The sequence below is a fragment of the Penicillium verhagenii genome, assembly GCF_028828195.1.
Source record: "Penicillium verhagenii strain IBT 33310 chromosome Unknown utg000002l_segment0_segment0, whole genome shotgun sequence".
Classification (NCBI taxonomy): Eukaryota; Fungi; Ascomycota; class Eurotiomycetes; order Eurotiales; family Aspergillaceae; genus Penicillium; species Penicillium verhagenii.
The window spans coordinates 3,525,326-3,541,457 of NW_026643166.1; the positions used below are offsets into that span (position 1 = coordinate 3,525,326).

Consider the following 16,132-nt stretch of genomic DNA (forward strand, 5'->3'; position numbering starts at 1 on the left):
TGGATTCTGATCCATCTACGGAAGTATGGTCGCATAGTGGATCTGCAGTGCTAGACCAATTGAAAGACAGCATCAATGCAGAAAGCCGAGGCTATTCAACCATCAGGTTAAGATTAGTAGTATGGGTGATAGAAAGATGATGGTCATGAAATGAAAACTTATGCAACTTACTAGTAGTATATACTAATCGACTCTCAAAAGTATTGTACTTAAGGTTGGGGGAATCAGATCCACACGTGACTGGGCCATCACATAGCTGGGAATTGCTTGGCCCCAAGTTCCTCGATTCCCCCCCCAGCTTCGTACCGTGATTCCCCGACTGCTTAAATGGCGACCCGCCTTTTACTTTCTCCCCCATGGCATCCGATGCGACTCAAAAGCCCTTGAATATCGACCTCTCGCGTTCCTCAATGGAGTCGCCCCCGGGAATTGCGGCACTGTTCGTCATCTCCTTCGACATTCGGACCGGGTAAGGAATAATCCCCTGGAAGCTTGGAGCAAGGAGGGGCATGTCGCTAATATACGCCCATACATTACAGATATGTGGTGTCGTGGAAACGAGCCGCCCCGGGAGGTAAGCAAGAAGCATACCCCCGGTTTGAATTACCCCTCTAGTGGCGCGGAGTTAACACTGGTCCAATAGTCGAGGTCGAAGGAGTCGTGGAATACAAGTCGCTCCCTTCGGGGCTGCACAACGTCGCAGAGGACCTAGTGTAAGGAGATGACGTCTATGAACCTGTTACTCTACTCGCGCTGAACTTTCTGCTCCAGGTACTTCGTACACGACCAGCATGCCGGTATCAGCGCGTTCCTCAATCGCCCTGCTGCTGAGGCAGAGCGCAACGCTAGGATGTTTGCCATTGGAGTTTTGGTACCCCTCAGTTCTGGGAGACTCGGAAAGAGCTGGAGGCATGCTCCCAAACTGAAGGAATTGGCGCTGTAAGCTTGGAAGAAACTACAACTGCGGTCACACGCCCAACTAACATTCCTGTTTCATAGGAAATACGCCGCGGATATGTCCGACATGCAGCCGTTATCAGACTACTGGGACGCTTTTCAATTGGGAGGTTTAGAAGCTGCGCCAGTGGAATCGCCGGTTGAATCACCTTTGAGCCTTAGGTTCCGACCGGAGGATCGTCCAGATAATCGCAATCGCGCCTTTAGTGATGCGATGGTGTTGGAAACGCTCAGGCCGGCCTTGACGCCTTTCCACCCTGCTTCCTCACTTCCCGATTTCCTCGACTGCTTTGGACCTTTGATTTTCCCACTGTATAGGGCCGCACTTCTGCGAAAACGCATTCTCTTCATGAATGAAGCACCAGTTCATACACCGTGCAATTATGGTAATTCTCCCATCCGTCCCTGTTCCACATTACAGAGGCTTTACTCACACAAATTTAGTCTACGATCTATCACTGCTGGCATCTCTTCCAAACTCCCTTCTACAGACACTCCCGACTGATCGCATTCCGCCATTGCGACCCCGCCCTCTCTTTAATGTCGGCATCCATGATATCCCCTTCCTTTCTTCCTTCGACCCATCTCGAGCAATTCTGGATCCTGTGACAGATCCTAGCTGGATTGCTTGCTCGACTGATACTGTTCTGACCATGAAACCAGAGCTCTATGATGCTCTCGTTACCCTCCCCGCGCCACAGTCACTGCAAGGCGCTGAACGAGTCTTCCCTACCATCAGCTTGATGGACCCATCAAGCACCAAGCACAACTCGAACCAGGCAGTCCAACTCAAGGCCACTCAACGCGACGCTCGTAAATATGCCATGCTCCGCAAAGGCCTACGTCGATTCTCTCAGGACCGATCAGACTCAGATGACAGGTCTGACGCTGACTCAACGTACTCTTCAAGTAAAATTGTGGAACCTCTCTCCTGGACCCGACTCGCTTACACATCTTTCATCTGGTGGGCCTCTGCCGGCGAGAACCGCGATGGCCTTTCTGATGAAGAAGAAGAACAACAAATCGAACAAGATGCCCGACTTCTGGCAAGTGTGGAAAGTCTTGCATACCCTGGCCCGGGCTCTACCCGCCGCCGCTCTAGCCACTATGACGACCAAGGCCAGGAGCCGCCGGAAGTCGCGCTGGTAGCCTATTTCCGTCGCCTCACGACCCAAATCTTCTACACCCTTGCTGGTGCTATTGCTCGCCATGATCATGATGGCGAAACTGATACATACGCCGAGACGCCTTACCTTGACGACCCCGCCGAAGACGAGGCAGACATCTCTCTCTCCCACTCCCGACAATCTATCCCCAGTGATGATGGTGAAACTCCCCTCCTACGTCAGAGATCAAATGCTCATTCCTCCGGTCCCCATGAGTGCGACTCAATGCATAGTACACAAGATGCAGAAGATCCAATTGCCATTACTGTTGCCGATATGGCGGAGATGAGTCTGGACGTGTGGAGCGCCACTGATCGGATTTTCGTTGAGGAGCTTGTCTCGCTTTGGTGGGGACGCTCGGCGTATGTTGATAGTGCTCGTATCAGGTGCTGTGGCATCTCGATCTTGTAGAACTGCGGCCTTCATATATCTTATGTCACCTATACCTTGATATTTTGCTTTTCATGTTCTTATGTTCTGGTATCTGTTCTTATCTATGTTTACCTGTTGTATCCTGCATATTGTCCAGATATGGATCTGGCATGGTGTAATGGCGATTTTCAATTTTCCAAGGTTAATTTCCAACATGTGAAATCGATTTCTGAATGCATCAAGATGGATGGTGATGCACATACACATGTGCACTGTACATGTATTACATATTTATGGATGTATGTAGCACTACTTCTTGAACCAATGTCTATCAATTAATTGATGGATCAATATACCAGTGCTAGTTACACATGTGCAGGCACCTGGGAGCACTTGAGTGATACAAATATTCAATGTTCAAAACTCAAGGCGAACCCATGTTCTTTGGGTGGGTTATTATTTTGTATGTATAATGTGGAGGACATGATAAAGACCACTAGTTGACTGGTTTTGATTGGTATGAATAACTTCATGCGAACATAGGAAATATCAAAGGAGTGGTGGGTAAATGTAGTAGATAGAAGTATCCGAGAACGGGTGGTGCCGGTACATGGTATGTAGGTATAAGTAGGTGAACTTGTTTAGTACATACTGAACCTTGGAACTCACACTCCAAAAAATGAAGTTAAGAGTATGGTATTGCACTGCCGTGCAAAAGCAACCAAGTTGAAAATCATAAAAATTAACTCAAAAATGCGTAAACGATTAGATGCAGCTGCGCCGGGGTATCTCGCAGTGTAAAGCCAGGCATCGGCTGAACAGAATAATAAAAACAAAAGACATCAAATAGACATGACAATTCATATGCGCAAGACATTCTGGCTAACCACGCGGGTCAGATTTACCGACGGAACATACGGACTGGGGCACTCAAATCCCGGCGTTCGACGACGTCATTCTCACTTCTTGAAGATTGTGTTTGGAGGTTTGGGATACGTCGAGGACCTCGACCAGGAGTAATGGCGGTGCTTCCTGCAGAACCTGCGGACCGACCGGTTGCTTCATTTGCGCTAACTGAGCGCACATTGCTGCGTGCCCTACCGCGTCTGGCTCTGATCTGTGCAAGCGCCTCTTCACGGTTTATTGGCTGGTCTGGGAGAAAAGACAAGTTCTGTGGCGCATTTGGCTCACGAAGAGGGACCCTTTTGGTGGTGGTGGTGGTGGTGGTTGGTTGGGAATGAGGATCATCTCTCTCCCGAGTTCTTGTAGGTCTGACTTCGGCGGATGCGTGGTTGTGGGTGTGGGTGTGGGTGTGGGTTTTCTCATTCAAAGCCGGCTCAGATGGAGCATGGTTCGCCATTCTAGACGATTTAGGTTCATCTATTGGAGTAAAAGAACGGACATGGCCGCTTGAGGAGGATGATTCCCTCCATTCGGCACGCGGTCGAACTGGAGGGTATGGAAGACTAGGAGAGGCGAAGTCATCGGCCCGTCTAGGTGGGGGTCTGGCATTTTCGCGAATTGGTGATGGGAACGTCTTAAAAGTGCCTGTCTCCGGTGAAAAAGTCACCAGGGGTTCCTCGGGCATGGGCATCTTCTCAGGCGGTTCCGTTGGTTCGTGCTTCACTTTTGCTTCCGAATCCATGCCGTGTCGGTGTGGAGGAGGGGCAGGAGGTTCCACAGAAGGGGTATGGCTAAAATCGGGTGCAGGGTAAGATTTCTGGGCTCGCCGAGCTGCATCTTCCTCAGCCGCTGTTTGGGCCTCCGCCTCTGCTTGGGCCTGCGCGTTTGCTTGAGCTACCGCCTCTACCTTTGCTTGGGCTGCTGCCGCTGCCTGTGCCTCTGCTTTTGCTTGGACTGCCGCCGCTGCTTGAGCTGTTGCCTGGGCTGCTGCCTCTGTCTTCGCTTGGGCTGCCGCCGCTTCTTGAGCTACCGCTTTTGCTTGCGCCTCTGCTTTTGCTTGCGCTGCTGCTTCGGCCTGGGCTGCTGCCTTCACTTCTGCTTCCAATTGTGGCTTTTGGAACTCTTCATAGTATTCAACATCGTAGATGAATCGGCGGCCTTCCTTCTCGGCGACTCGGCAAGAGCATCTCTCAAACTGGCATTCAATGTTCAGGAAATGAACCATTTCTTCAGCCTGGACTCTTTGACGACGTTCAAAGTAAAGCTCGTCCTTAAGCTCGTCTATAAGTTCACTTTCAAGTTCTGTCGGTGCAGTGACGTTCGCGACATGTTCTTCAACAGGAGATGTAGCCTCTGATAGACGTAGTCGCTTCGGAGGAGTGGCCTCGGCAAAATTTTCAGGTTCTCTTTCTTGAGCGGAGGATCTTATTGAGTCTGCCGCAGCTCGCTTCGGTCGGCGTGGTGTTGTCAAAAAAGCAAGATCACCTTCTGCCAAGGACATTCGACCAAAGTCTTCCTTGCGAATCTCGTGGGCTCGAGCTTCTAGTTTATTGGAGTGATTGGCTGCTTCCATTGATCGAAGTTTACCCTTGAGGACCTCCAGTTCTTCGGTGAGCCCAGCTAAAGCGTATGCGCGTTCGAATGCCTCCTGTTTCGCGTGGTCCTTGGCCTCCCGCTCAGTGGCGACTTCGTCTTTCAAAGCTTTCGTTTCGGATTTGGCATGTTTGAGCTCTTCTTGCAGCTTGACCAGGGTTGAGCCTGCACGGAAGGCTTCTTTCCGGGCCTTGCGGATTTCTTTCTCGAAAATCGATCGTTCGTGGGCTTGTCGTTCCTTCGTGCCGTGGAGTTCTTCTAATAATGATTCAAGTCGCTCACTAATTCGGCGTTCTCGTGACTGTGCATCGGAAAGTTCTTCTTGGGCTGATGTGAGGGCGGACTCTGCTTCCTCTCGGCCGAGGATCGCTCTTTGTAGCGCTGCATTATTTGTTGCTGCTTGTGCTTGGGCACTTGGGCTGCCCGCTCGAGCGAGGCTATTCAAAAATGCCACTTTTGCCTGTACTTCTGACACACCTTTGATGTTTTTGTGGTGTAGTGATAATAGTTCTGATGGCAGGGAGGGAGACGCGGGGATGGTTTGTTGATTCATGCGTTCTGGCGATACCGGGTTAAGCGCTTTGGTGGGACAGAGGACTGGACGCGTTGGAGACTCCATCGCGGATAGTGTCGACGGGATATAAGTTTCCGTTTTCAGTGCTAGGCGATCATGAGTGCAAGTTGGGAGGAAAGGTGGTTCACGAGAGAAAATCACCGTTGAAGTTTAGGGAGTGACGCACCCACATGATCCATGTTTATTGCCCTTTTCGTGTGAGTCACGTGACCGTTGCCGTGGACACCAGACAACCCTATCCCATTCAGGTTAGTCATGTTTGCCTATCACGGGGCAAACCATCACGTGTGGGTGTGTCATCCAAATCTGGATTAGCGCGGGGAGAATCATGAATCTGTGCGGCATCAAATGCCACGCGCATTCAGAAGTTGACGATTAAGCGATTATCGAGTAAAAGGCTCAACGATATTTCGAGATGCACGAGGTCATCACATTACAACTAGGCCAGCGTGCCAACTACTTGTCAACACATTTCTGGAATCTTCAGGTACTATGCCAATAGTTACTTTTTTTGTGTTTTCAAGCTCTGATCTATGAATAGGAATCTTATTTCACCTATAATGAGAGCGAGGACACTCCCATTGATCACGATGTTCATTTCCGTCCTGGTGTTGGGGCGGATGGCTCGGAAACCTACACTCCTCGAACTGTCATTTATGATCTAAAAGGCGGGTTTGGAACTCTCCGGAAGTACAATGCACTTTATGAAATGACCGACGAAGCTGTAAGCGGCCAGGGCCTTTGGTAAGTCAATGTTATCACATTACCAGCGACTGCTCTGAACTGACCTCTAATTAGGGATGGCGCAGAGGTTGTACAAAAACAAACTCCTATTCTGCCCAGTGAATATCAGAAGAGCTTAGAGCTGGGCACCCCTGCACCACGACTGACCTCGGAGACTGTTCGATACTGGTCCGACTACAACAGGGTTTTCTATCATCCAAGATCCATTGTTCAACTGAATGAGTATGAACTGAATTCTCAGATCATGCCCTTCGAGGACTGGAATGCTGGTGAAGAGCTCTTCAACGATCTTGATAAGGAACACGATCTGCTTGACCGAGATGTTCGGCCATTTGCGGAGGAATGTGATCAGATGCGAGCATTGCAATTATTTACCGGAGCTGATGACGCCTGGGGTGGATTTGCAGCCCGATACATCGACCGCTTGCGAGATGAGTACGGGAAGAAGAGCGTATGGGTGTGGGCCATTGAAGATGGAGCTCGCGTTCAACGGGTTTGTTTGACCAGATATTGTACAACAGGGAGATGGAGATACTGATCTTTTTTTTGTCAGCATCAACAAATGAAAAAAGACGTCAACAAGGCCAAGTCGCTTTACTCAATTTCGCCACAATCCAGTCTTTATGTGCCGATCGTTGATATTCCATCGAGGCTTCCAGGCTACCTCAACGTGGACCGTCAATCCCGATGGCAGACTACCGCTCTGATTAGCTCCGCTCTTGAGACTGTCACCCTGCCGTCCCGTCTACGACCCTACCACGATTTTGAAGCCTCCTTGGCTGGTGATGACGGAAGGCACACGATCTATGAGCTACAGTGTTCCATCAATCCACAGGATAGTGATGATAAATCTTCAGCGGAAGAAGATGGAAGGCCCAAAGCCCAATCTGAGTTTGATATTGACTTCACCTACGGTGAGGATGATGGCAAGAATGCGCATATTTTTAACCAGGTTCAGGTGACACGCGGACACGAGCGTGGAAAGTCTACTGAATCAGGACAAGAGGACCTTGGCCACGTCCGTAAACTACGACTGTACAATTCGGAAGCAATGCTTCAAAGGTATGTTTCCATGTCTCTGACCCTTGTCTCACTTTCAATTCTCTAATGGAGTAAAATATTTAGCTATCATACTCCACTTCGTATGCCTGTTCTCGACAGTTTCCCGCATGGTCTCTATCCAATTTCCCAGTCTAGCAAAGGACTTGATGTCTTTGCCGCATTGACCTCTTCAACCCGGACTGCCCATAAAATCAAGTCTATCGAGGCCACCACCGCCCGCATGCTATCGGTCGAAGAGCGGGAGGCCATGATGAATGGGTTGGGCGAGATCAGAGAAGCCTACGAGACCGGTTGGAGCAGTGGATCTGACGATGACTCTGATTAAGTAGAGCTGTCACCAAAAGACTATATTATCATACTACATAGTATGCAATATGACGCTCCCCTTCCGGAAGTATCGGCTATTGACCCGGGTATGAATCTCTCATGGCATCATTCCTAGGACGCTTTGAGTCGGACTCATTGGTATCGCTACTGATTGCTACTGGAATAAGACAAGATCTCTCTAGAGTTTTCGCATTGTAACGGACAATGTGGCTCATTTCAGTGAAGCACATGGAGTGTGCCCTGAGGAGAGTTTAAGACCACAAGCCGAGTAATCCTGTTCTACTTTATAAACTGAGACATAGTGGTCCCTGAGAGACTACGTGACCCCCTCACATGAACCTTGGCTCTTTTTTATTACTTCTCGACTTCCTTCCTTTCCTGGTACTCACTTTGTACACCGTTGAGCCCTATGTGAGAAGCAGTGCTACTAGATATCATCGACTGGAATACTCAGTTCCCACAATGACCAGTTTGCATCCATCGGCATGGTTTCCCGGACGGCTTCGTGACAGCTTCCGGGTGTGACCGGTTGGAATCCCAATGTTTAGGAGACTGGAGGGCATCAGTCATTATCCCTGGGCCAACCAAAACTTTGGAATTATTATTACACACAAGCTGTATAACCATGGAACCCCAGCTATTTTCAAACACTGGACCATTGTTTATAGTAACGTATCTGAATATTATGATGGGAAAAGGGAAAAGGGAAAAGGGAAAAGGGTAAAGGGAAAAGGGAAAAGGGAAAACAACATGGCAAACTTAGTACCTAATGACATAATCCCTTATACCGACTTTTGTGGACGGGTATAACATCTCACATGTGCACTATCTATGTCACCATCCACTCGATACTCACTTATCGACCCCGCTCCAACTTGTTGTACCTGAGCGCACCTAAGTTTAACTCGCTTCCAGAGCGAAGCTATTTGGCTATTCTAAGAGCAGTCCTTATGGATGTCTCTTCTTGATCGCTTATTAATTCAATCTCTTTGTCCCCCGTTACTGTTTATGTTCAAATGGTTCCGTTCCAAGGATCAATACCAGGATAACCGCCCTGGTGCCATGTAACGTTACTTGCGTTAGGCACCTCAAGGAACTGGATCATCACGTCCAATTAAATTCCAGATAAAATACGTGAGCCGCGGATCCACCCTGCGAGACTCTAATGCTACTTTGAGGGGAAGTGAACTGCAGGAACTCGTGGCATGCATCATCATGGCCCACTTCAAGGACCCTGAACCCGACGAATTACCCTTCTTGGCCCATGCATGGATGTCATAATTCCCGGATGCTTTTGGAGAGATGTCTCGCCCTGCCGTTATGGATCGCTAAACTCAAAGAAGCTCAGCACTAGAGCCGGTATGAACTAAAAGGTACCGGAGTAAGACTGCCGTGGCGCTTCTCATTCGCGAGGTTTCCCCACATAACACTAAATATCCAGAAACTCATGAAACCTATCTGATCTCTGACAACTTCCCCCCGAGGCTTTTGGTCTGGTGACGGTCAATTTCTAATTTGACCCAGAAACGTGGTTGAGTTTGGCCGCTCGGTCTTCATGGTGACGGTGGAAGCTAACAGTGTAAAGCAGAAACCAAACGTATTGACATGGATGCCATGCACTCCTTCCACTCCTCATCATATCCACCCCCTCCCGGAAAAAGATTTTTGCTCGAGCCTACATCAGCTACATATGCCAAGATCAGCTGTGTATAATTGGCTGACCTCGAGTTTTGTTCCACTTCAACTTCTGTCTCCAAAAACATTGACGTTGGCAGCAATTATCCCGGTACTTCCATTGAGCGACCCAAACATTCCTCCAAAAACATGGAAAAAATCCATTGGCCAACATCAAGGATCTATCGCCGAGCCAACCGGGTGCGTGCGCTGGTGCTATCATCGGCCCTGCATTGAGACCCGGTTACCCGAGCTGTCCAGCTTCGTCCCCTCAGGTACATGAAAGAGTCGGTGGATCATTTTGCCATGATAGGTCTAGTCGGCTTGGGAAGCTGAGTTCCACTTATTTACGTGGATCGCATGAAGAACAAAGTCGTACGGATTGAGTCTCGTACCATCAAAACCAAGCCAAGCTCACCTACTGATCCACGAAATATTACAATCGACCCCCAGGAAGATGGTTCCGGGAGCCAACATATAAGTCGGTCTGACATCCTCCCTTCTTTTTATATTTTTTGGTCCATCACATCACTTGTTCTAGGACCTCTTCCGCAGAGGTTCCTCCGGTCTTTTTCTTTCCCCAGGAACATATACAATATTCATAAAGTTTACCGTTCTTTTTTGAACAACCCACTACTTGTTCGCTATTCAAGATGCGTGGCGCTCCAGTTCTTCTACTTTATATTGCCAGCCTAGTCTCTGGTAATGTTCTGCCGAGACACCTCGCTGGCGACCACAGGCTTGAGCCCCGCCAGTTTCAGAACACTACCTCGTCCGCCCCAACCTCTACGCCTTCTGTGGCCCTCACCACGACTGGGACGGGAAACTCATCTTCCTCAGCAACATCTACTCCGCTGAGCTCACCCAGTAGTACACCACTGCCCCCGAGTTCAACTCCATGCGAGAAATGCGAGTCCACCAGTGTCAGTGCTTCTGCAACTCCATCCTCCACTTGTACCGAGTGCAGTGAAGGAGCAACGTCCACTCCTTGTGAGACCGAGACCACAGCTCCAGCCTCCTCCACTCCATGCGAGACTGAATCCGGGGGAGCCACGGCTCCAGCTACTGTCACCATCACCACTACCGTTACGTCAACCGTCTGCAATGAGGAATGTAAATCCAGCGCCCCAGCTGGAAGTGGTGGTGGAGCCCCTTCGTCTAACCCAGCTCCCGAATCCACCTCTCCTTCATCCCCGAGCTCCCCAGCTTCAGGCGGAGGCTCTTCGGGTTCTGGGAGCTCCGGGGGCTCCGGGGGCTCCGGGGGCCTTTCTACAGCCCCAGTAGTTGAGCAGTCTTCAACCGCGTCTGCTCCGGGTGCCAGTAGTAGTCCTATCTACAACGCCGCTTCTTCTCAATCCCAGAAGTCCATTGCTGGTTTCCTACCCGGTCTCGCCATTGCTTTTGCACTTCTCTAATTGGCCCGTATCTGGGTAAACCTTGGTTTGTTGAGATGGGTAACCATTCACCACATGGCAAAGGTGAGCTTTGGACATGTAAGGAAGTACAGAGGGCTGGGTGAAGGTACGCGATGAGCTACCTATACAAAGGAAAATGTATGAAAATGCCAAAAAAAAAGAAACTTTGTATTGTTGTGAATGTGGGCCTGGAGTGAACTATGCCGCTACGACTTTCACTCACATCTCTAATTTAGGCTTTCGAGCTAGGAATTTTTATTGCGATATAACGTTTTCACTGTACGATTGACGTTCCTGACTATGTATGATCTGCCATGCAAAAAAATAGTCTTTAATCCATGCAATTGTGGCAGCTCCTTTCAAATGTTAAATTCTGCTCTTCGGTGTTTATTGCATATCAATGTTTGGGGAATTCAGGCTATTTAGGGGAATGTCCAAATAAAAATATCTCGGCACCTGGCTATTGATCTTATAATTTATTCACGAGTATACTAGACTGTATAGTATAGTATGTAACTTCAATTTTAGTTGTTGGCCCTTAGGGCCCCAACATATAACGTAAGCCAACAGAAACAAACAGTGCAAACACCCTTACATCGAGCTCTTGGTCGGACCCGTGGCCTCAGATGCGACTCGTTATGCTTCTGTTGCCAGGTGGCCACTCTATCCCCTCGCACTAGATGGATTAATCAACGTGGTGTTCTCCCATCATATTATCTATTCACTCTCACGACCCCGGCATCCACACCAATTCCCCCGGATTCTTATCTCAAACCTACACTCATTCGGCGCAAGGCCAGCGTTCCACCGACACACCTCTTGGCGATCTGGTGGAGCGGCTTCCAGGACTTGCAAAATTTCTGAACTAATAAGCTGCCTTGATGTATGTTATATCCAAGTACCTGGTCTGCAGCTTTACATGAAAATCTAGAAGGGAATGAACTGACCCTTCTAGTGTGCAGCACAAACATAGATCATGGCTCTCCCGGGCCGCCAACGGCTACATACTTCGCCATTCCTCTCCCTCGTGATTCTTCCTTTCCTCGTCTTCCTCCTCAGCTTTGCAGGATCAGCTTCCGCAGCTGGATCCGCTGTTCTCGGTCTCGATGTCGGCACAGAGTACTTTAAAGCAACACTCGTGAAACCCGGTATCCCTCTCGAGATCGTACTTAGCAAGGACTCCAAGCGCAAAGAAGCTGCCGCCATTGCATTCAAGCCCACAAGAGACTCCTCTGCCGCTTTCCCTGAAAGATTCTATGGTGGTAATGCGCTGGCCCTGGCGGCTCGCTACCCTGATGATGTCTACAGCAACCTGAAGGCACTTCTGGGTGTGCCTTTTAATGACGGAAATGACGACGCTGTGAAGAATTACTGGAGCCGGTATCCAGCTTTGAAACTTGAGAGCGCCCCCGATGGCCGTGGCTCAGCTGCCTTCCGCAGCAATCGACTTGGCGAAGCGGAGAAGAAGGACGCATTCTTGGTTGAGGAGATCTTAGCCATGCAGTTGAAACAGGTCAAGGAGAACGCCGATACCTTAGCTGGGAAGGGCTCTGATATCCGTGACGTGGTGATCACTTATCCCACTTTCTACACCGCGGAAGAGAAGCGGAGTCTTGTGTTGGCAGCAGAGCTGGCGGGTTTGAATATCGAGGCGCTTATCAGTGATGGGTTGGCTGTCGGATTGAACTACGCCACTTCCAGAAGATTCCCTAGCGTGACAGATGGTGAAAAGCCCGAGTATCACGTTGTCTACGATATGGGTGCTGGCTCAACAACTGTCAGCGTTTTACGGTTCCAGAGCCGTCAGGTAAAGGACATTGGCCGCTTCAACAAGACAATTCAGGAAGTCCACGTCCTTGGAGCTGGTTGGGATAAGACTCTTGGAGGTGATTCGCTCAATGATCTCATTGTTGATGATATGGTCGCCAAGTTGGTCGAGGACAAGAAGCTCAAGGACAAAGTCACACCGGAACAGGTCAAGTCGCATGGAAAGACAATGTCGCGTTTGTGGAAGGATGCGGAGAAGGTCCGACAAGTTCTCAGTGCCAACACGGAGACATCTACTAGCTTTGAGGGTCTTTACGATGATGACTTGACCTTCAAGTACAAGATCACACGCGCTGCTTTCGAGAAGATGGCTGCTGAACATTCGGCCCGCGTCGGTGTTCCTCTGGAGCAGGCCCTGGAGGCGGCTAAGTTGAACCTTGACGATATTGACTCCGTGGTCTTGCATGGTGGAGCTATTCGCACACCTTTTGTTCAAAAGCAATTGGAGAAGGTTGTTGGCTCATCTAAGAAGCTTCGAACCAACGTCAACGCCGATGAGGCCGCTGTCTTTGGTGCTGCTTTCAAGGGTGCCGCTCTTAGCCCTAGCTTCCGAGTCAAGGACATTCGTGCCCACGATGCGGCCACTTACCCTGTTGTTCTAAAGTGGAACTCCGACGGCAAAGAACGAAACCAGAAGCTCTTCACCTCAACTTCTCAGGTTGGTCCAGAGAAGCAAGTGACGGTTAAGAACTTGGACGATTTTGAGCTCAGCTTCCACCAGCTCGTTGGGCAGAATGAATTGCCCGTTTTGAGTGTGCAGACCCAGAATCTGACTGCATCAGTGGCCAAGCTGAGAGATAGCTTTGGTTGCTCGACTGCGAACATTACCACTAAGTTTTCAATCCGCCTCAGTCCCATCGATGGCCTTCCTGAAGTGACCGGTGGCAATGTGAGCTGTGAAGTGGAAGCCGAAAAGAAGGGTATCGTGGAAGACGTCAAGGGCTTCTTCGGTCTCGGTTCCAAGAAAGACGAGCAACAGGTCCTGGGTGAGGATGGTGAACCAGCTGAATCCATTACCCTTGATTCTGAACCCGAACCTTCAACCACCTCATCGGCCGGTGACTCTACTGCCACTCCCGCTATCAAGGAGACCACGAAGGGCACCAAAATTGAGACCATTCCTATCGCTTTGAAGTCCACCTTGCTTGGAACCAAAGCCCCATCAACCTCTGAGCTTTCCCGCATTCGTGCTCGCCTGGCTGCCTTTGAAGCCTCGGACCGCGACCGTGTTCTCCGTGAAGAGGCTTTAAACGAGCTCGAGTCTTTCATTTATCGTAGTCGTGATCTTATTGAGGGCGAAGACTTCGTGAACGCAGTCAAAGCGGATCAGTTGGCCACCCTTCAAGAGAAGGTATCTCAGGCCAGTGACTGGTTATACGAGGACAGTGACAATGCACACACCGCAGATTTCAAGGCGAAGCTGAAGGATCTCAAGGCCATTGTCGATCCCGCCCTTAAGCGCATCAAGGAAGCTTCTTCTCGCCCTGCGCGTGTGGAACTGCTTCAGGAGATGTTGAAGAACGCCGAGTCCATGAAGTCGCTGATTGAGTCCCAAATCGCAATTGACGACGCCGCTTATTCATCCGAGCTCTCTGCTTCAAGCACCGCAACGGTTGAAGAGTCAGAAACTGGCTCTGCTAGCACTCCTACTGCCTCCCCCACCGACGATCCTTTGGATGATCTCGATGATGACGTCTACTCGACTTCTAACAAGAAGACCTCTACCAAGTCTTCCGCTGCCGCTAAACCCACTGGACCCAAGTACTCCCTCTTCGCCCCATCTGATCTCATCAGCCTTAATCAAGCTTATGACGCCACCAAGCCCTGGCTTGAGACTCAGCTCGAGCTGCAAGAAAAGCTGACCGAGTCGGATGATCCTGTCTTGACAGTTGTGGAGATTGATTCTCGTCTGCGCGACTTTGAGCGTATCCTTAACCGCATGTACGAGCGTATGACTGCGGCGGCTGGAAAGGATCAAAAGAGCAGTGGCAAGAAGGCCAAGAAGGAAAAACCAGAGGCAAAGCCTAAGAGCAAGGCCGGTAAGGGTCAAGAGAAGGAGAAGGAGCAGGCAAAGGAGGACGATCGGAAGGACGAGCTCTGATTTCCCCGATTTGTCACAAAGATATCGCATTTTGGTTCGTTCTATTTTTTATTTATTTTTTGTTCAGTACCTGGAGCGCACTATATAACCTTCATATGCTCATGTACTACATATGCATTCACGTCATGTTTTTAAACAATAGAGAAAAGAGATTCAAGAATCAATGGTGTTAAGTTTGCAAAAGATGGGACATGTTTATCGCATCTGTGTAGGCATGTTGTAGAGCGGGGAATTGTAATGAAGTCGGCGATTATAAGCTAAGATCGCGCACCTCCCACGACGGACGCCACCACTTTGTCACTAGCTTGAGGACGAAAACGATGACTTGAAGGGTAACTGTCATTGTTCGGAGTATCAGGTATCCTCTCCAGGAATCAAAGTTGACTTTCCGTTGCAGCAAAGGCATTTTGAGGGAGAAGTCTAGACTCACTCTCTGTCAGTATGAGTCCGCTGGAGATGGTCGTTGCGAGACTGAACTTTGGAAAGACTCACCGGCACTTAAGTCAGAATAATAAGTTGAAAGCCATCTACCACCTGGGCTCGAAGTAGATATTATGGATTTGTTCTGCTTCAAGGGAAGATTATGACCAGCATTATAGCCTCTTCTGCATTCTGTGAGATTCATCATCGTATAAGCTGGATTCAGAGCTGACATACTCTGTGTCTTTGTCATTCAAAGGTGCCTGTCTAGGGCCTCGGGACTTGGGAGATTAAAATTTTCATTTCCGGGGCCAGAAGCCAGTTAAAGAGAAAACGAGTTGGGTAACACAAAAAGAAGCAAAAACGATGAATCCTGCTGTCTCTGTCACTCTTCCTCTATTGAGTATTTGCTTTTTTTGGTCTCTGCTGTGACGAAATCCGTCTCTCTGCATGACATTACTGGCTTCTTTAGACGATTGGAGATCAATAAAGGTTTGCATCATCCACATGATCGTTTGAGAGTTCCCTGTCTAGTACCTAGTATTTTGGGAACATTGACTGTTTTATTATCTAGATGTCGGATCTATCCCAATTTCGGGAGCTGTCAAGTTGTGGCGGGATAATGCTCGGAGCTATAAAGTCCGAATTGGCAGTATATACGGAGTATTCTTCGGCTTGCTTGTATCCTCTCCCGAGGTCTGCGCCCCATGATGGAGCTCAAGGGTTTCACTGCAGTAATCGCTAGATTTACTAAATCAGGGCAATCTCCGTTGGGATCTGCGCTGCTAGTAGTCACATATTACATTCCCAGACGAGAACCATTTTGAAGATAGGGTAGCTTCAAATGTTTGGAGGAATTACTTACTTTCTTGGTATTTTCTTGTAGCATGCTGCATAACACATGTGCAAGCTTGAACTATGGGTCTTGTGGACTTGACCGAACATTTGAAGCCTTGATCTTAGCAGTCTTCAGGGCTGTGCTTATGCAGCTAAGGTT

The 16,132-nt window shown here is 49.2% G+C and overlaps 5 protein-coding genes across 5 annotated transcripts; 3 read left to right on the forward strand and 2 right to left on the reverse strand.

The window, feature by feature from the left end:
• Window positions 1-356: 356 nt before the first annotated feature.
• On the forward strand, window positions 357-2,534 carry N7466_001288 (uncharacterized protein; the record flags this gene model as incomplete). The annotated part of the gene is made up of 6 exons (XM_057160686.1): window positions 357-469; window positions 540-574; window positions 644-713; window positions 772-939; window positions 1,000-1,343; window positions 1,402-2,534. 6 exons carry the CDS (start codon window positions 357-359, stop codon window positions 2,532-2,534), a joined length of 1,863 nt encoding a protein of 620 aa, XP_057026934.1.
• Window positions 2,535-3,396: 862 nt separating this feature from the next.
• On the reverse strand, window positions 3,397-5,610 carry N7466_001289 (uncharacterized protein; the record flags this gene model as incomplete). Its single annotated transcript, XM_057160687.1, has 1 exon — window positions 3,397-5,610. One exon carries the CDS (start codon window positions 5,608-5,610, stop codon window positions 3,397-3,399), a length of 2,214 nt encoding a protein of 737 aa, XP_057026935.1.
• A 370-nt stretch (window positions 5,611-5,980) lies between these two features.
• On the forward strand, window positions 5,981-7,696 carry N7466_001290 (misato family protein; the record flags this gene model as incomplete). Its single annotated transcript, XM_057160688.1, has 5 exons — window positions 5,981-6,052; window positions 6,107-6,309; window positions 6,364-6,802; window positions 6,863-7,371; window positions 7,435-7,696. 5 exons carry the CDS (start codon window positions 5,981-5,983, stop codon window positions 7,694-7,696), a joined length of 1,485 nt encoding a protein of 494 aa, XP_057026936.1.
• Window positions 7,697-10,129: 2,433 nt separating this feature from the next.
• Window positions 10,130-10,768, reverse strand: N7466_001291 (uncharacterized protein; the record flags this gene model as incomplete). Its single annotated transcript, XM_057160689.1, has 2 exons — window positions 10,130-10,677; window positions 10,756-10,768. The coding sequence occupies 2 exons, from the start codon at window positions 10,766-10,768 to the stop codon at window positions 10,130-10,132; spliced, it is 561 nt and encodes a 186-aa protein (XP_057026937.1).
• Window positions 10,769-11,763: 995 nt separating this feature from the next.
• On the forward strand, window positions 11,764-14,715 carry N7466_001292 (Hsp70 family protein; the record flags this gene model as incomplete). The annotated part of the gene is made up of 1 exon (XM_057160690.1): window positions 11,764-14,715. One exon carries the CDS (start codon window positions 11,764-11,766, stop codon window positions 14,713-14,715), a length of 2,952 nt encoding a protein of 983 aa, XP_057026938.1.
• Between the last annotated feature and the right edge of the window lie 1,417 nt (window positions 14,716-16,132).